Source organism: Pelophylax lessonae (genome assembly GCF_965119305.1).
Source record: "Pelophylax lessonae genome assembly, chromosome: 6".
NCBI classification, from domain to species: domain Eukaryota; kingdom Metazoa; phylum Chordata; class Amphibia; order Anura; family Ranidae; genus Pelophylax; species Pelophylax lessonae.
This window is the reverse complement of record NC_138773.1, coordinates 307,486,172-307,506,740: the sequence shown is the minus strand read 5'-3', so window position 1 is coordinate 307,506,740 and position 20,569 is coordinate 307,486,172. Positions and strand designations below refer to the sequence as shown.

The window sequence follows — 20,569 nt, the reverse complement described above, 5'->3', positions numbered from 1 at the left end:
TGTTACCTTTGCGATCCTGGAAGTTCACCCACTGGTGTCAGTAGTTTTTTATTTTTTGCTATTTTAATTGTATTTTTTTATCATTTTATTTATTTATTTTTTTACATTGTCACTGACTATGACTCTGTCCATTCAGAAAAGGAAGGAGCTGGTAAATTACATATTTACCGATCCCTTTCTGGTTCTCTATTGTGACACATCCCCTGCAGCAGCCGGCAGGAGAGGGGAGGCAGCACAGTAGGGAGGGGGGGACAGGAGAGCACACAGGGGCCCAGAGACAGCAGAACACAACTGAACTGGATAGGAGGAGTTGCGGGGGCAGCATACAGAGGAACCAATCTCCTCCATTTTCCTCCTGCAGCTACAGGAGGAAAAAGGAGGACAGTGATTTCTCCACATGCTGCCCCCGCCGCCCCTCCTATCCAGGTGTACAGGGGAGCCACACAGGTCCCCTGGAGCATGGGGCCCGGTTGCAATTGCAACCCCTGTAGTTACACCCCTGTCTCCTTAGATCAGTGTTTCTCAACTCCGGTCCTCAGGATCCACTAACAGGCCAGGTTTTCAAGAAAACTGAAATACATCACAGGTGATATCATTTGCTGCTCAGTGATTGCAGTACTCCAGTCTGCATTTCCCCAAGGTAATACTTAAAATCTGGTCTGTTAAGCCTCTTACACGTGCAACGATTATTATTAATTATTATTAACTTTTGTCCAGTGTTGTTGTGTTGGTTGAAATGTGCTCTAGACTGCGCACGAATTTTCTCGGCCAACAAAAATCTACTTCAGAAGTGATGTCATGTTCTGGTTTACTTTCCGTGTGTTTTTTCTTCTCTGAGCATGCCCAGTCTTGCTCATCTGATTTTTGTCTGCCAAAATCTGTACTGACTGACGGAAAATCGGCCAATGTGGTGACGACCAACAAAAATTTTATAGCCTGCACACCAGATTTTTTTCGGCCGAAAAGTCGGAGTTGGTTGTCGGAAGCATCATACTAACAAGCCGAAAAACAGCCGATCGGACGTTGGCCGAAAATTCACGGCCAACTATTGACGCGTGTGTACGGGACATTAGTGTGCGCTGAGGACCCCGGAGTGGAGAAACGCTGCCTTAGATACTCAATGGGGTTCAACTACAACAGGCTGAAATAAATATTTAAAAAAAGAAGCTGTAAGAGTAAATGTCAGAAAAGGAAATGTGTGGGTTTTATAAAGCTCCTAAAATAGTCAAATGTATGCAAAACATTGCCAAATATAACGATTTATCGTTTTTTTTATTTGTGTATTTATTGAAAATGCTTTGGGACTTCCCAATGTTGTTCTTTCCATCCTCCACTGCTCCTAAGGACCCATGGCCGACCAATGGAAATGGCAAAGCAGTGCAATGCGCTTAAACCAAACATGCAGAATTTTCGCTCAGAAGTTGGTTCATATCTGCATGTTGTAGTCTATGAGCTACAGAACACCTCCCCCTATGTTATCATGATGGGCTAGAGCACATGTCAAACACAAGCCCAGCAGGCAAGATCCAGCACCTCTCCTGCAGCTGCCACACACCTCTGCCCCCCACCTTGTCTCAGCAGTCGGGAGAGAACTCCTCCACCAGATCCTGCGCTTCCCTTTGCAGCCACAGAGAGGCTTGTGTCTGCCCCCCCCCCCCCCTCTCTCTCAGCAGTATTCTCCTCCTACAGATCCTGCGCCTCTCTGCGCAGCTGCAGCACCCCCTCTTCTCTGCCTGTTCTAGTCTCTGCATTTAGCCGACTCTGGTAGCTGGCTCCAGCCCTCCTCTGGTCCTTCTCCAGACCCTGCACTTTGCATCCCAGCTCCGCCTCCAGCTTCTTCCCAGCAGCAAGGTGGAGGAGGGGTGCCCTGTGATGTACAGGAGGGTGGGGGATACTTGACTTCTGATGGTTGAGGGGGGGGGTGTAACGGTGGTGGGGGGGGGATGCTCTGGACATCTAGACAGATATAATTTGATTTAAATCATAATTTTTAAAGAGCAACTGTCATCTCTGTCCTCTGACCCGCTGTTGACATCGCTGACAGTCCTATTCACTTTAATAGGACAGCTGGTGATGCGGCAGTGACACAACAAGGTGAGGGATGTGGCGGCAGCAGGTGAGTGGATGCCCGCTAACAGACGCTGCCATGATGGATCTGAAATGACAGGGGCTCTTTTCGATTCCGCCTGCGATTCAAATTGCCCAGGTGTGAACAGAGCCTAAAGTGGGGTACACACTATAAGAAAATCGGGCGGACGATTGTCTGATTTTCCTCGTTGTTTCACAGCAAATCGGAAACCAATGAACAAAAAGAAAACTCATACGACAAAGGCTTTTTTTGTTGTTTATTGTTTCTGATCATTCGCAGTCTTTCTTTTCTGATTTTTCTTGTATAAAAAATCATACCAAAATGGTACACATTAAAACGAGAATCGTTCGTTTTTTTCCCGTACGAGAAAAATTTTGGAGTTTGTCCCTTCGAGAATTTTCATACGAAAATTCTGAATCGTCTGTAGAAAGTTGTGTACACACTATATGAAAATCGTACAAAAATTCTTCGGACGGAAATGTTCGCCAGATTTTTCTTATAATGTGTACGAGCCTATGGCCCCTTTCACACAGGCGGTGCGCCTGACGGAGTCCGTTCTGCTCAGCGGGGGATCGATCCGCCGATCCCCGCTGAGCAGGTGGATGACAGCTCCGTCCCCGCTCTGTGTGCAGAGATGGAGCTGTCAGATCCCCACTGTCCTCTATGGGGAGATCAGATAAGAATGGACCGCCTGTCCGTTCTCATCCGATCCGATCCTACAGACGGATGGAAAATAGGGTTTCCATCCGTCCAGATTTCACGGACAGGATCCAGGGCTGTCTTTAACACAGGGCAAAAGGGGCAGCTGCCCCAGGTCCAGTCATTGTTGTGGGGCCCACACTGCCTGCAAATAGTTAAGTGGATTCAAGAGAGCCAAAGAAAATGTTTGCCCAGGGTCCACCAATATTAAAAGATGGCCCTGACAGGGTCGGATCGGATAGCTGCGGGTGTCAGCGGCAGTGTTATTTTGGCGACTAAAACGTTTTAGTCGACTAAATTAACACAATTTTAGTAGACTAAAATACGACTAAAACTAAAACAATTCAGATGACTAAAATACGACTAAAACTAAAACAATTCAGATGACTAAAATATGACTAAAACAAAAATGGCATTTTAGTCAAAAGACTGTAACTAAAACTAAATCGAAATTTGCTGCCAAAATTAACACTGGTGCATGCTCAAAGCTTAATACCATAAATATAACATATTAGATTTTTCACTCCAGGACCAGCAGTAGTATATAATGAGTTTGGAAATTGTAGAGAAATGCTTAAATAATGCATTACAAATTACAATTGAACTACACCCATTCGATTATAGATGACTAAAATGAGTTATAGTCGACTAAAATGTAGGACGTTTTAGTCGACTAAAATGTACTGGAGTTTTAGTCGACTAAATACGACTAAAACTAAAACACTTGCAGAAGACTAAAATGGGACTAAAACTAAAATGCCATTTTAGTCCTAAGACTAAAACTAAATTGAAATTTGCTGCCAAAATTAACACTGGTCAGCGGACATGTCTCCGCTGACACACGCTGTCCCATAGGGGTGCATGGAGCATCTGATCAGGTCCGCCTGAAACACTGACAGGCGGATCGGATCGCCCGTGTAAAAGGGGCCTTCAGAACCGCCTTCCACCAGGCCTTTTCTGTATTTGTTGCAATATGTTTTGTGTTTAGATACATTTTTACTTTCTTTCCTTCTTTCCTTATGGCTACATTGTAATTTGACAGTTCGGTAATCATGGTTGATACAGCTGTTGTGCTGGCCATACACTAGCCGAAAAATCATTCGAAAACCTGTCATTTGGTCCGATCGTTCGTTTTTTGTCCAGTTAATGGGCGCAAATAGAAAATCGTTTTTAACTTTTCAGAGCCGAAAAATCTAAGGAATAGTTTGGAAAATTCTGCAGAATGAAAGATAAATTGAAAGGTTAATGTGTTTCTCGGCCGACCTGTTTGCACCCGGCATGTGCGACAAAATGAACAAAAAACGTCCACTGAACAATTTATTGTTCAAAATTCAGTCATTACATGATGGCGCGATCGTCTGATCTCACGGCCAATTTTTCGTTTTTCGAAAAGGAGTTTGAACGATTTTTCAGGTAGTGTATGGCCAGCTTAAAGATACTACAAGTCCGGGAATGCTATATTGGGCATGCTGGGGATTGTAGTCCTATTTGGGTGGAATATTTAGTCTTCCACCAGCTGCGGGGGTTGGGTTTGCCTTACTGATGCAATATTGGGTTCAGCTGACCCACATACAGTGTGTTGATTTTTCTGGACCCGTGGCGGTGGAAGTTACTGGTGGCCAGGAAAAGCTGGCACTCGCTCCCTCGCTGATTTCCAGAACGCGCAGCATTGTGCTCCGGTGTGGGAAAAGCTCCGTCTCTCCCCCCTTTTTTTTTTCTTCTCCTCCTCTGGGTCAAACAATTGAACAATTGCAATCACAATGCCCTCACATCTCTTCCGACAATGAAACATTGTGCGCTCAGCCCCGTCCCTTTCCCCCCAGAGGATGCAGCCACAACATGTAGTAAAATCCGTAGTTCCTCTCTACGTATGTGACCGAGGAAGACGGGCGAGGGCGGACCTAGGTGACAGCGAAGATTATTTCACATGCTGGAGATGTAAACACGTTTACTGCTGTGAGAAATTCATACTGACATGTATTCAGCTCAGCGGAACGCAAAGTGCGCTGGCTTGTAGCCACCAGTCACTATTCATTTCTCAGGGATCTGACCCCCGCAAACTGAAATCTGATTGGTTGTCAGCAATTCCTGCACTTAAAGCTGGACTCCAGGCAGATATAAAAGAAACGCATGAATGCAGCTCTGTCATCATTAATACATGATACAATTCATATTGTATATTTATTAATATTATTATATATACATTTTATTATTAAAAGATAGATAGATAGATAGATAGAGTCGTAGATAGATAGATAGATAGATAGAGACAGACACACCCATAGATAGACAGATAGATAGATAAAGACAGACACACCCATAGATAGACAGATAGATAGATATCTATATATATATATACACACACAGTGCCTTGCGAAAGTATTCGGCCCCCTTGAACTTTGCGACCTTTTGCCACATTTCAGGCTTCAAACATAAAGATATAAAACTGTAATTTTTTTGTGAAGAATCAACAAGTGGGACACAATCATGAAGTGGAACGAAATTTATTGGATATTTTAAACTTTTTTAACAAATAAAAAACTGAAAAATTGGGCGTGCAAAATTATTCAGCCCCCTTAAGTTAATACTTTGTAGCGCCACCTTTTGCTGCGATTACAGCTGTAAGTCGCTTGGGGTATGTCTCTATCAGTTTTGCACATTGAGAGACTGAAATTTTTGCCCATTCCTCCTTGCAAAACAGCTCAAGCTCAGTGAGGTTGGATGGAGAGTGTTTGTGAACAGCAGTTTTCAGTTCTTTCCACAGATTCTCGATTGGATTCAGGTCTGGACTTTGACTTGGCCATTCTAACACCTGGATATGTTTATTTGTGAACCATTCCATTGTAGATTTTGCTTTATGTTTTGGATCATTGTCTTGTTGGAAGACAAATATCTGTCCCAGTCTCAGGTCTTTTGCAGACTCCATCAGGTTTTCTTCCAGAATGGTCCTGTATTTGGCTCCATCCATCTTCCCATCAATTTTAACCATCTTCCCTGTCCCTGCTGAAGAAAAGCAGGCCCAAACCATGATGCTGCCACCACCATGTTTGACAGTGGGGATGGTGTGTTCAGGGTGATAAGCTGTGTTGCTTTTACGCTAAACATAACGTTTTGCATTGTTGGCAAAATGTTTGATTTTGGTTTCATCTGACCAGAGCACCTTCTTCCACATGTTTGGTGTCTCCCAGGTGGCTTGTGGCAAACTTTAAACAACACTTTTTATGGATATCTTTAAGAAATGGCTTTCTTCTTGCCACTCTTCCATAAAGGCCAGATTTGTGCAGTATATGACTGATTGTTGTCCTATGGACAGAGTCTCCCACCTCAGCTGTAGATCTCTGCAGTTCATCCAGAGTGATCATGGGCCTCTTGGCTGCATCTCTGATCAGTCTTCTCCTTGTATGAGCTGAAAGTTTAGAGGGACGGCCAGGTCTTCGTAGATTTGTAGTGGTCTGATACTCCTTCCATTTCAATATTATCGCTTGCACAGTGCTCCTTGGGATGTTTAAAGCTTGGGAAATCTTTTTGTATCGAAATCCGGCTTTAAACTTCTCCAAAACAGTATCTCGGATCTGCCTGGTGTGTTCCTTGTTCTTCATGATGCTCTCTGCGCTTTAAACGAACCTCTGAGACTATCACAGTGCAGGTGCATTTATACGGAGACTTGATTACACACAGGTGGATTCTATTTATCATCATTAGTCATTTAGGTCAACATTGGATCATTCAGAGATCCTCACTGAACTTCTGGGGAGAGTTTGCTGCACTGAAAGTAAAGGGGCTGAATAATTTTGCACGCCCAATTTTTCAGTTTTTTATTTGTTAACAAAGTTTGAAATATCCAATAAATTTCGTTCCACTTCATGATTGTGTCCCACTTGTTGTTGATTCTTCACAAAAAATTACAGTTTTTATATCTTTATTTTTGAAGCCTGAAATGTGGCAGAAGGTCGCAAAGTTCAAGGGGGCCGAATACTTTCGCAAGGCACTGTATATATATATATATATATATATATGTGTGTGTGTGTGTGTATGTATGTATGTGTGTATATATATATATATATATATATATATATAATATAATATAATATATATAATTTTTTTTTTTCTTCTAATGCAAGCCGTTGTAAGTACCTGCGTGTGACCTGTTAGTCCCTCTACAGCAGAACTCAGACTGGGATAGGGAAAAGCAGCACATGGATTCTTTAGGCAAATGTTACTTTTACTGAGAACACAAAAGGTGTTTCAACGTCTTAGTTCGCACTATGAACCGACGAATTGCACAGGAACGAGCAGCACATTCCTGTGCGGTACACATGCGATTTAGTGTGGTGCGATTTGAGCCCATTCATTTGGAATTGGCTCAGATAGCTCTCCATCACACCCAAAGCAGTGCACGCACTACTTTTAGAAACGCACTGCAACCAGATTGCGTGGGACCTTTGTACCAGGCGATCCAGTGCAGGCAAACGGACCTCGTTAACTGACGCCCATCGCAGATCGCAACTGTGGTTTGTTTGCAGGCGACTCGGCAGATCACAATGCGTTCTAGTGTAACGAAGCTTACAGTCGGTTTCATTAGCAGCCACAGCCAGGGTAGAAAAGCTTGTCCCCTGCCAGCATTTTGCAGAGGAAGGACCCTTAGGGCTGGTTCACACCAGATGGAAGGTCAAGTGCATTTTTAATTGGCATCAAAAACACGCATGGAGAAACTCATCTGGAATGCAGAAATTGTGTTCAACAGGAATTTCAGTATTTGGGGTTTTTTTTTTTTTTAGTTTTTTTTTTTTTTTTTTTAGTACCTGGGGTCCTCTTACTGCTGTGGGTCCCCAATGCACCTTCTTGGATAGGGAGCCAGCTGTGACTTCCTAAAGGAATTGCAGCCAGCTCCCCACTGCAGGGAAGGGGTTGGAAAAAGGGGCGCTGTCCTTGCCCAGGTGAGGATTGCAGAAATGGGACCGCGTAGGGATTAAAAATCACTCCAGGTTACAGGTTGGGGGGTGGGGGGTAGGGATCCAGTGGGATTTAACTTTATAAATGAAGTTCCACTTTAAGTTTACCATAGACAGATCAAAATTTGGTAGGTTCAGCAGGGACTGGTCGATCAGTGCGGCCGCCCCCCCAAGCTGTAAATTATTTGTCGATCAGCTGCAGCCACTGATAAGTGTACTCTGACAGCTGAGAGTCCTGCTGTCAGAGTACAATTTCCTAGTGGGGGAATCCTTGTTTGTGTGGATGGAGGAACCAGTTTGCTTTTGTTTTTGTTTTTTTGTTTTCAGCCAATGGAAAAAAAATAGAACCATCTATGGTCATCTTTTGCATGTGGAAGCAGTGGTCTTTCTGTAGAGGTCCAACAGACCCCATACTGAGTTAGACCTATAACTCTCCAATCAGTGACCATGAGCTTTATTGGAAAACTTTAATTCTGAATTAGCAAGGGGCATGTCAGACCTTCACAGAAAGACCACTGCTTCTGCTCAGAAAACAAGTTCCCTTCCCTGCAGCATGCTGGCAGTGCACAGGCTTTTTTTTTTTCACTGAGGAAGCAGTGGTTTCTCTGTAGAGGTCCATCAGACCTCTAGCTCACCAATCAGCAGGGACCATGAGCTTTACTGATTGGAGAGATTTAGCTCGGAAATGAGCAAGGGGCAGGTCAGACCTTCATAGAGAGACCACTGATTCCACTCAGAGAGAAAGGGTCCTTCCCTGCAGCATGCTGGCAGGGCACGGGCTTTTTACTTAGGCATCAGTGATTTCTCTGTAGAGGTCCATCAAACCTATAACTCTTCAAACAGCAGAGACTATGAGCTTTGTTGGTTTGAGCACCTTAGCTCTGAATTAGCAAGGGGCATGTTAGACCTTCACAGAGAGACCACTGCTTCGCATCAAAGTTCCCTTCCCTGCTGCATGCTGGCGGGGCACGGGCTTTTTACTGAGGCATCAGTGGTTTCTCTGTAGAGGTCCATCAAACCTATAACTCTTCAAACAGCAGAGACTATGAGCTTTGTTGGTTTGAGCACCTTAGCCCTGAATTAGCAAGGGACATGTTAGACCTCCACAGAGAGACCACTGCTTCCAGTCCGAGAGCAAGGGGTCCTTCCCTGCAGCATGCTGCCAGGACAAAGGCTTTTTACTGAGGCATCAGTAGTTTCTGTTTCTCTATAGAGGTCCGACAGACCCTTGTTGAGTCAGACCTATAGCTCCCCAATCAGCAATGACCCTGAGCTTGGTTGGTTGGAGAGCTTTAGCTCTGAATTAGCAAGGGGCATGTCAGACCTTCACAGAGACCACTGCTTCGCATCAAAGTTCCCTTCCCTGCTGCATGCTGGCGGGGGATGGGCTTTTTTACTCAGGCTATAGCAGCTTAAAGAAAACCACCTGTAAAGACTTTTCACACCTTTTTAGTTTGATGTACCTGGAATGTGTTTTGTGAATTTCAATTAAAAGCTTTTAGTTTCTTTATACACTACACCAGTACATCACATAACACATAGCAGCCCATGATGTAAGGCGAGGTGGTCTTGTTGAGAAGCAAAGGGGGCACTTTGGTAATAAAAGGTTTATTTTCTTTCCCCAGGTATGGTCTGTACACTCGGACCCGACTCGGCTACTGGTTCTACAAGAGGCAGCTGAAGAAAGCACGAGAGCGGTATCCGCATGGACACTCTACCACGCAGGCCATCGTCTTCAGCGGTACGATGTACTAGATGACCACTGCTAACCACAAAGTCTAACTCCCGTTTTATTATTTTCTTAGTTTTGGATAGAGTGGGTTAGAGGGTAAATTTTTTTGTCTGTCACTCGGCTGGGGAGCGATTTCCTTACGGTCTCTGGGACACCTGTATAGGATATGGGGGGGCAGTAAGGCATGGACTTTAATAAAAAAAAAAACACTGCCAGAAGATCCAACCCATTCCTACTTTACTCAAAATGGTTTTTGTATTTGTCACTATAGGAGAGATTTTACATGCCTTCCTATCTTGACCATAAAATGGCAGGAAATCTCCCCAACGGGATCATGGACAGCAATAAAAACCTAGTTGAGGAAAATTGGGAAGAATAGTGCTGGACATGTAGGGTTATCTTATTGGTATTGCTATCTTATCTTAAAGCCAAACTAAACTGTATCTGAGCTTCACAAACTGAAAATGCTATTTAATTCATTTTTAATATTCAAAGCAAACTTCCCCCATCCATCCACGTCCCCATGCTTTATTTTGCATAGAAATCATTTTGAAAAACACCCCCCTAGCATTTCTAGCCATTTTGCGTAAGGGCAGATGATATAAGTAGCATTTACTTGCATCTATCCTTAGCTCAGGCATGCAGGCAGGAGACTGTGCTTCGCTGAGATAAGTCCCTCCTCCCATGAAAACTCCTGGGATGTATGTCATCATTTTGGCCTAGGCCAGAAACCAGGAAGCAACTTCTAACAGAATTGTTCAGCAGACTCTGCTGAACAATTCTATAACTGATCACCAGGTTTCAATCCTCTGATCGGAGTTATTAACCTAAAATGTGAACGCCCTCCTCCTACGCCACCGTATGCCTGTCCCCAGCCTCTCCACCTCCCGCCGCTCCGTCACCTAAAATTATTCCCCCACCCTCCTTTCCTGTCCCCTTCACCCCCCCTTCCTGCCCCCTTCCAGCACTAATCCCTCCCCTCCACAACAACAGATATGACCCCCCGCAAACCCGATCCACTGCAGCTACCTTTAGAAGCAGGCATCCCCCCTCTGCCTGCTCCTGCTGGCTTCAGGTGCTGCTGGGGCTAAGGCTGCATTCACACTTGAGCGTAGCGGTTTCCCGTTTTTTTTTTTTTTACCGCAATTTTTACCGTGATTCTTAACGCGATTTTCAGGCGTTTTTTTCAGGCGTTTTTGGAGGCAGGCATTGACATCTATCAAAAACGCTGGTAATCAGCTCAAAAAGAAGTTCATGTACTTTTTTTAGCTACAGGCGTTTTGCAAAACGCTCAGATTTGAACAGGGGCCATTTAAATGAATGGGGTTTTACTTGTTGAGCGTTTTGGAACGTTTTTTTATTTAGCGTTTTTGGAACTGAAAAACAATCAAAAACGCCCAGGTGTGAATGGAGCCTTAAGGGGAAGTCACAGAATGTCTCTCCCCCCTCGTACCGACCCCTGCACCCCCCCCCATCCATCCATCCCCCCCAGTGGCATCCCTCCCTTTCCCTCCCGCTGCCTGCAGCTGCTGACTGGCACTGTGTCCACGCGGGGGGTATTGCTGATGTGTTTACCAGCCCCTCGCTGTAGTGCAGTGGACCGAGGCAGCCATTGCTACCAATGGCTTCTGTGTCCACTGACAGCTCAGCTGATCACATAGTAAACCGAGAGTTTACAATGTGTCAGACTGTCCATTTATGAATGAATAAGGTCTCTATACAGACTCCTTTATTCATTCATGTAAAGTGCTGCAGAGAAAGGGGCCTAAGGCCTTGTTCATACCGGGCGTACACAGCGTACCTCTACAGGGATGCACAGGTGTTCCGTGCATCTCTGTGCAGGCAGTCCCATTGATGACATTTGGGATGTAGCAAATGCATGAACAGAGCCGTCGCTCCCAATTTTACACCCATGTAGGTCCGTTTGCATGTCCCGGAGCTCACACTGTCTGCGTTGGGGGTTGTGCACCCAGACGGATGTCAGATTGGGAACAGCAACTTTGCCTGTGCAGCCTTTGCATCCCAATTGACATAAATGGGACTGCCTGTATGGGGATGCGCGTAACACCTGTGTATCCCCATACAGGTAAACATGGCCCTCCATGGGTGTACACTTTAGTATGTCACATGTGAACGATGCTTTAGTAGTAATTTAGCAGGAATTTTGCAAGTTATGTTGTGTTTCTGTGCACTATTAATGATTTTAGTGTATTTTTAGTGAAAATAGCAATATGATTAACATTTGCGCAAAATTATTGCGGGGCCCAAAAAAATCAGTATCACTTTTTTTTATTCTACAGGTCATGTGCTTTCAGGAAATGTCTGGTTTGAGGGCCGGTTCACACTGGTGCACCTCATGTGATTAGCACTGCATTGCTGTGCAGATCACATGCAATGTCTGTGCGATGCGAATTCAGCCATACATACTGTATGGCTGAATTCGCAGCAAATTCAGACCAAACTCGTGCAGGACCCCCCCCCCCCCCTCCTTTTTTTTTATCCACACTAAAATCAGATCGCATGGGTGTTCACACCTATGCAATTCGATTCCTGTCCAAAATCGCAGTTCGCACTGCAAACCGATCTGGGGGTGTCATTATCTTTGTTGACACAGTCACTCACACAAAATCTCCTGCGCTTAGGAAAATGGCCCCTCCGGATGGATGTGCTTAAATCTTCATTGCCTTTAGAAACGGGTAACCACAGTCTTGCTGCCCTCAAAGACTTAGGGAGATCTAACACTGCAACTATGCAAAACACATAGAGGGAGCAACAACCTAGTGCATTAACCCGAGACAAATAGTTTATTGTATAAAAACATGGTAAGTATTGTACTCCCAAAGTCAACAGAAAATCGCTCATCGCAGATCTCAGTAAATTCCTTCCAATGTATCAACACGTATGGATATAACAGCCACTGAAGACCCTGCCCTCAGTATAGACCCCCTCCCTTCCATCAGTATAGACCTGTCTCAATCAATACAACCCCCCTCCCCTCAGTGCAGACCCCCCTCCCTCTGTACAGACCCCGCCCTCAGTATAGACTCCCCTTCCATTAGTATAGACCCCTCTCAATCAAAACAGACCCCCTTTAAGCAGTATAGACCCCCCCCCCTTAGTGCAGACACCCCTCTCCACTTGTGCTAGTAGGGAGGTAAGGGTTTGGATATGTGCTGGGGGGGGGCACTATGGAAGGGGAGAGGGCTTGTGCTCTTTTGGAGGGTTTGTTTTCAAATCCTACCCCTATTTCTAGCATAGGACCTTTCTCTGCCCTCCCATAGTGCCCCCCAGCACATGTCCTCTTAACCCCCCATTACTCCCCTATCTTTTTTTTTTTTTTTAAACTTGCCCTCCTTCCTGGTCACTATCGCCCTCCTCTGTCCATCTACATTACAATGTGCATGCCTCCGATCAGCGCGGAACATGCACAGCGGTGTCCCTCCTCCTGTGTAGATGTAAACCGCTAGGAGGGGGAGGCGGCTTCAGTCTACTCCCCTGTTTGAGAGAGAGCCGGCGAGAGACGCAGATCAGTGTAGGGGTGCGGTGCCTCTGCCCACAGGTGTCATCCCTCTGGCAGTTGTCACCCGGGTGCGGTCCGCACCTCCCTAGTGCTGCCACTGCTCGTAGCCACTACTTTGCTATCTTGGCTGTGTGCTTAGGGTCATTGTCCTGTTGGAAGATGAACCTTCGCCCCCAGCCTGAGGTCCAGTGCGCTCTGGAGTAGATTTTCATCAAGGATGTCTCAGTACATTGCAGCATTCATCTTTCCCTCGATCCTGACTAGTCTCCCAATTCCTGCCACTATAAAACATCCCCACAGTATGATGCTACCACCACCATGCTTCACTGTAGGGATGGTATTGGCCAGGTGATGAGCGGTGCCTGGTTTCCTCCAGACATGACGCTTTCCATTCAGGCCATAGAGTTCCATCTTTGTTTCATCAGACCAGAGAATTTTGTTTCTCATGGTCTGAAAGTCCTTCAGGTGCCTTTTGGCAAACTCCAGGTGGGCTTTCATGTGCCTTTATGGAGGTGAGCCTTCCGTCTGACCACTCTACCTTACAGGCCTGATTGGTGGAGTGCTGCAGAGATGCAGGGATGATTGCTGTTCTGGAAGGTTCTCCTTTCTCCACAGAGTAACCCTGGAGCTCTGTTAGAGTGACCATCGGGTTCGTGTTCACCTCCCTGACTAAGACCCTTCTCCCCCGATCACTAAGCTTGATCAGACGGCCCCCTCTAGGAAGAGTCCTGGTGGTTCCAAACTTCTTCCATTTACGGATGATGGAGGCCAGTGTTCTCAATGGGATCCAGTGGCGGCCGGTGCATAGGGGGCGCCAGGGCGCCGCCCCCCCTGAAAAAAGGAAGAAAAAAAAAAAAGATAAAAAAAAAAAAAAAGATTGCAAAACGAGCAATAAAGTTTGAAAAAAAAAAAAAATTGCGTTCGCCGCCGCCGCCGCCAGCCGATGTGGAGGGGGTGGGGGGGTGGGGTTACCACCCAGAAGAGGCGCCGATTGGCTGCCTTCTGGGGGGCGTGGGGGGCGTAACCTGGGCGCAAGGCAGATTCCTTGGAAACCCCCACTTCGTGGATTCCTGGCTGTGATTGGTCCAGCCTCCAGCCTGGACCAATCACAGCATCCAGGACATCCAACGCTGACCCCGCTGACGTCACTCGCAGCAGTGGACCGGACCGCGGGCGATGGAGTCGGGTGGACACCGGACGGGAGTGACGGCGGCACCGGAGAGGAGACCAGACCACCGGAGGTCATCTGCTGGAAGAAGACATCACCACCGGTGAGTCCTCGTGGTCCTCCTGTCCTGTCAGTCCTCCATGACCATCCATCCAGCTTTTCCACCGCCATCCCCCTATGCTCTGCCTCATCCCATGAGTCATGGGATGAGGCAGAGCAGAGGGGGATGGCGGTGGAAAGGCTGGATGGATGGATGGTCATGGGATGAGGCAGAGCAGAGGGGGATGGCGGTGGAAAGGCTGGATGGATGGTCATCATGGGCCATGACCATCCATCCATCCATCCATCCAGCCTTTCCACCGCCATCCCCCTCTGCTCTGCCTCATCCCATGACCATCCCTCCCACCGCCATCCCTTTGCCTGATCCCATCTCTCCCACCACCATCCCTCTGCCTGATCCCATCTCTCCCACTGCCATACCTCTGCAGGGGGCATGTACGCTGGTCACTACATTGAAAGGGGGCATGTACGCTGGTCACTACATTGAAAGGGGGCATGTACGCTGGTCACTACATTGAAAGGGGCATGTACGCTGGTCACTGCATTGAAAGGGGGCATGTACGCTGGTCACTGCATTGAAAGGGGGCATGTACGCTGGTCACTACATTGAAAGGGGGCCTGTATGCTGGTCACTACATTGAAAGGGGGCATGTACGCTGGTCACTGCATTGAAAGGGGGCATGTATACTGGTCACTACATTGAAAGGGGGCCTGTATACTGGTCACTACATTGAAAGGGGGCATGTACGCTGGTCACTGCATTGAAAGGGGGCATGTACGCTGGTCACTGCATTGAAAGGGGGCATGTACGCTGGTCACTGCATTGAAAGGGGGCATGTACGCTGGTCACTACATTGAAAGGGGGCATGTACGCTGGTCACTACATTGAAAGGGGGCATGTACGCTGGTCACTGCATTGAAAGGGGGCCTGTACGCTGGTCACTACATTGAAAGGGGGCATGTACGCTGGTCACTACATTGAAAGGGGGCATGTACGCTGGTCACTGCATTGAAAGGGGGCATGTACGCTGGTCACTGCATTGAAAGGGGGCATGTACGCTGGTCACTGCATTGAAAGGGGGCCTGTACGCTGGTCACTACATTGAAAGGGGGCATGTACGCTGGTCACTGCATTGAAAGGGGGCATGTACGCTGGTCACTGCATTGAAAGGGGGCATGTACGCTGGTCACTGCATTGAAAGGGGGCATGTACGCTGGTCACTACATTGAAAGGGGGCATGTACGCTGGTCACTGCATTGAAAGGGGGCATGTACGCTGGTCACTGCATTGAAAGGGGGCATGTACGCTGGTCACTGCATTGAAAGGGGGCATGTACGCTGGTCACTACATTGAAAGGGGGCATGTACGCTGGTCACTACATTGAAAGGGGGCATGTACGCTGGTCACTGCATTGAAAGGGGGCATGTACTGTGTGGTCTGTGCTAGGGGGTCTGTACTGTGGGGTTTGTACAAGGGGCCTGTACTGTGGGGTTTGTGCCACTCTGTCAGTGTATCCCATAATAGGGCCCCTGCTCCCTATTATGGGATATACTAGTACTGATGGAGCCCTTAATATGTGATATATTGGGAGAATTGGTTCACGCAAGCAAAATACAGGGGACAAAATGGGTGGGGTCTATAAGGGGTGTGGCTTCTGAGAAATGGGAGGGGCCAAAATAGAAGGGCGGGGTCTTGCGCCCCCCCATCTTAAAACTTCACCAGCCGCCACTGATGGGATCTTCAATAATGCAGAAGACCAGCAACTAACGTACACTGCTGATTCCAAACAAATGGAAGTGAGGGGGGAAAGGAGAAGTTTGGCATTTATGGAGGACATTTCAAAGAGGCAGAAAAATGCAGTATGAAACTATTTCACATAAAATAGATTATAGGGTCATTAGGTAGTGGCTGTATGGATTATAGGACCATTAGGTAGTGGCTGTATGGATTATAGGACCATTAGGTAGTGGCTGTATGGATTATAGGGCCATTGGGTAGTGGCTGTATGGAATATAGGGTCATTAGGTAGTGGCTGTATGGATTATAGGACCATTAGGTAGTGGCTGTAAGGATTATAGGGCCATTAGGTAGTGGCTGTATGGATTATAGGGCCATTAGGTAGTGGCTGTATGGATTATAGGGTCATTAGGTAGTGGCTGTATGGATTCTTATTGGAGAATAAGGATATCATTTATTGTCACTTTTAAATGAGAAGTTCACCATTAGAACATGTTGCATGAGCTAGCTGCTGCCCCCTCTCCCCCTGACCCCCCCCCCCCCTTTCCTGTGAAAGCAGACGGGGGTTCCCCTCCCCGCACCCAATGTTACGTTTTAGTGACAGTGCGGCTGTTTTTGGACTTTGGCCATACAGCCACCTCATTCATTCACAGATTCCTGTGGATGAATAGACTACAAGTACTGTCTTCCACTGTGGCAGAGGGACTCGTAGTTTCAGTGGGCTGCAGGGGGCACTGATGAGCCACTAACATGTTATTCAGCTTTCAAACAGAAAGCATGGCGGTACGGGTTAAAAGCTGGAGGACATATCTGCAGGAGCGTGACATTGCACCCATGATCTACTGATCGCAGGTGCAATGCTTTCCAGGCTCTTGCAGGAAAAAATAATAAATGCGCTTTTTTTTCTGAAAAAAATATGCGTTTTATTATTTTTCCCTGCAAAGATATGGGGAAAAAAATGTGTGTGTGTGTGTGTGTGTGTGTGCGTGTGTGTATATATATATATATATATATATATATATATATATATATATATATATATATATATATATATATATATAATATACTACCTGCAGAGGTTGAAGGGGTGGGGTGTCAGCCTGTCAGTGCTCAGACCATACGCTGCACACTGCATCAAATTGGTCGGGATGACTGTTGTCCCAGAAGGGAGCCCCTTCTAAGGGCTCTTTCACACAGACATTCCGTATGTCCATAAATCACCCCATCCGTTTGCGGGTGATATACGGACATAATGAATGTCTATGGGATTGCGGATGTCAGCGGATGACATCCGTCCTTTCAGTTCTGTTCTGTTTTTTGGAACGGAACAGAACCCTATTTTTTTCCATTTAAAAAACGGAAAGGAAGCAAAATCGGATGTCAGCGGTGTCATCCGCTGACATCTGCAATGCCCATAGACATACATTATGTCCGTATATCATCCGCAAACGGATGGGATGATATGCGACATACGGAGCGGATGACACAAGTGTCATCCGCTCCGTGTAAAAAAAAAAAAAAAAAGCACCAGAGCGGAAAAAAACTGAGCGGCCGTGTGAAAGAGCCCTAAAGATGATGCACAATAAAGCACGCAAACCATTTGCTGAAGACAAGCAGACTAGGGACATGGATTACTGGAACCATGTCCTGTGGTCTGATGAGACCAAGATAAACATATTTGGTTCAGATGGTGTCAAGCGTGTGTGGCGGTAACCAGGTGAGGAGTACAAAGACAAGTGTGTTTTGCCTACAGTGAAGCATGGTGGTGGGAGTGTCATGGTCTGGGGCTGCATGAGTGCTGCCAGCACTGGGGAGTTACAGTTCATTGAGGGAACCATGAATGCCAACATGTACTGTGACATACTGAAGCAGAGCATGATCCCCTCCCTTCAGAGACTGGGCCATAGGGCAGTATTCCAACATAATGACCCCAAACACACCTCCAAGACGACCACTGCCTTGCTAAAGAAGCTGAGGGTAAAGGTGATGGACTGGCCAAGCATGTCTCCAGACCTAAACCCTATTGAGCATCTGTGGGGCATTCTCGAATGGAAGGTGGAGGAGTGCAAGGTCTCTAACATCCACCAGCTCTGTGATGTCATCATGGAGGAGTGGAAGAGAACTCCAGTGGTAACCTGTGAAGCTCTGGTGAACTCCATGCCCAAGAGGGTTAAGGTAGTGCTGGAAAATTAATTATGGGCACAGAAAATATTGACACTTTGGGCCCAATTTGGACATTTTCACTTAGGGGTGTACTCATTTTTGTTGCCAGAGGCTTAGACATTAATGGCTGTGTGTTGAGTTATTTTGAGGGGACAGCAAATTTACACTGTTATACAAGCTGTACACTCACTACTTTACATTGTAGCAAAGTGTCATTTCTTCTGTGTTGTCACATGAAAAGATAAAATATTTCCAAAAATGTGATACTGTATATGTATGTGTGTGCATTCTAAGCAGAATATATACTGTATGGTTCCCTTTCTGAAAAGGAGACTGAGTACAAAGTCTTTGGTTCTGGTAATAAAGCGGAAGCGTGAAAAGTGCAGAGTCATATTTGCATTGCAAGTTCTAACTGTGAGAAGTGTGATTGGCAGAGCAGGCAGCGTGTTGCAGTGAGCACGTTGTGTGGGGTTGCCCAATGCAATCCATGTACTAGGAGGTTTAACACATCTGCATGTGTAACATTGTATTTGTTTTTGAAAGAGGAGAAATTTCAGTGGCTGATGATTAACCGAGGAGTGAGATAATGATCAGAGATTTGAGATTTGAGAGAGTGAACAGAACACGCTCAGCACAAGAAAACATAAACCGCTTATGTAATATCGGGAAGAAGTAAAATGTAGTAGCCTTGGGCGGCCAAATTTAATTTTTGTTTAAATTATGTTTGTAAATTGGAACATTCATTACATGCTGTATGCCCACAACCACTGCCAAGGCTTCTTTGTGGGGGGGGGGGGGGGAGATAGCAATTGGACAAGTAGGAAAAGATGAGTTCATCATCAAACGCCACCAATGCTCATTGTAGCAGGATGAGGCCTAATTCATGCCTGGGCATTTTGTCTCACCATTCCCGAAGGCTCAAGACCTTAAAGTGGTCCTAAAGGTAGAAGTGTCTCTGCATTAAAGTAAAAAAAAAGTTTTGTTCTCCCGCCCAAGACTTAAGCCTGATCTCGATCCAGTGCTGTGCCCAAGAGCAGCAGCTCTCTCTCTCCTCACTGGAGATCAAGGCAGCAGGGGGACTGCTGATCACAGCCAGTGAGGACAGGACGGGGCCAAGCTGCACTGTGTGTGTCATGGACACACACAGCCCAGTGTGCAATCAAACCCGCATGCATGGGCGTCCGCAAGGGGGGGGCAAGTGCCCCCCCTGGAAATTTCCTGGCCTGCTCTAAGAGGGGAATCTATGGGGACCCTGCTCTAAAGGGGATCTCTGGGGGACCCTGGCCTGCTCTAAAGGGGGATCTATGGGGACCCTGCTCTAAAGGGGATCTATGGGGGACCCTGGCCTGCTCTAAAGGGGATCCATAGGGAACCTGCTCTAAAAGGATCTATGGTGGACCCTGGCCTTCTCTAAAGGGGGATCTACGGGGACCCTGGCCTGCTCTATAGGGGGTCATATTGGCTAAATATATATTCTTTGCAGGGAGAGCCTGGAGTGCCTGGTGATGCAGGAAAACCTGGTAGCACGGGTAATATAGGTGAAAAGGTAAGACTAAAGAGGGATCTATAGGACCCTGGCCTGCTCTAAAGGGGGATCTATGGGGAACCCTGGCCTGCTCTAAAGGGGGATCTATGGGGGACCCTGGCCTGGCCTGATCTAAAGGGGGATCTATGGAGACCCTGCTCTAAAGGGGATCTATGGGGGACCCTGGCCTGCTCTAAAGGGGATCTATGGGTACTCTGCTCTAAAGGGGATCTATGGGGGACCCTGGCCTGCTCTAAAAGAGGATCTATGGGGGGCGAAAAAGGGTGGAGCATGGGTGACCTTAAAATGGTGCCCTCCCCTTAAAAGTTCTGAGGATGTCCATGCCCGCATGAGCAAGTGGCCAGGAATAGGGGCCAGGGGAGCCAGTGGGGGACCCCTGAAGAAGAGGATTGAGGCTGCTCTGTGCAGAACGATTGCACAGAGCAGGTAAGTATGACATGTTTATTATTATTTGAAAAAAAATCTTTTAGAATAATTTTTAGAAATCCCATAATTTTCAATGAGGCCCTTCACACCCTAGTATTATGTCGCTTGTCACCGGTCACGTGAATCTCAAAAAAGTACATGGGCTTAACTGGAACAGAATCACATGTTTTGGGCCCCATAGACTTGGCATAACCCCCCCCCCCCCTCCAAAAAAAAAAAAAAATCCCACTAATTCCTCATCATTCCGCTTTATAAAATGAAGTTAGAAATCCAATAGGGAGAGGTTACTCCTTCGACTGCAGCAGGTGGGCGGCATTGGAAACTCCAGTACAGAGCGGTTCTTCAGGCTGGGTTCACACATGGCCTGAGGTTTGCATTCCGGAGTCTGGTGCGGTTTTGTTCACAGGTTCGGGTGTGCATTTTTATGTGAATTTGCACCTAAACTGCACCCTAAAATGCACAGGACCCTCTTTTAG

General features: G+C 46.6%; 1 protein-coding gene across 1 annotated transcript in view; it reads left to right on the top strand.

Annotated features, from left to right (window-relative positions):
- PNKD (PNKD metallo-beta-lactamase domain containing) overlaps positions 1 to 20,569 on the top strand; it is a 219,116-nt gene that overhangs the window by 100,112 nt on the left and 98,435 nt on the right. Inside the window, exon 2 of the mRNA XM_082260110.1 lies at positions 9,366 to 9,481. Coding sequence (XP_082116236.1) covers positions 9,366 to 9,481 — 116 coding nt within the window. The remainder of the gene's footprint in view (positions 1 to 9,365; positions 9,482 to 20,569) is intronic.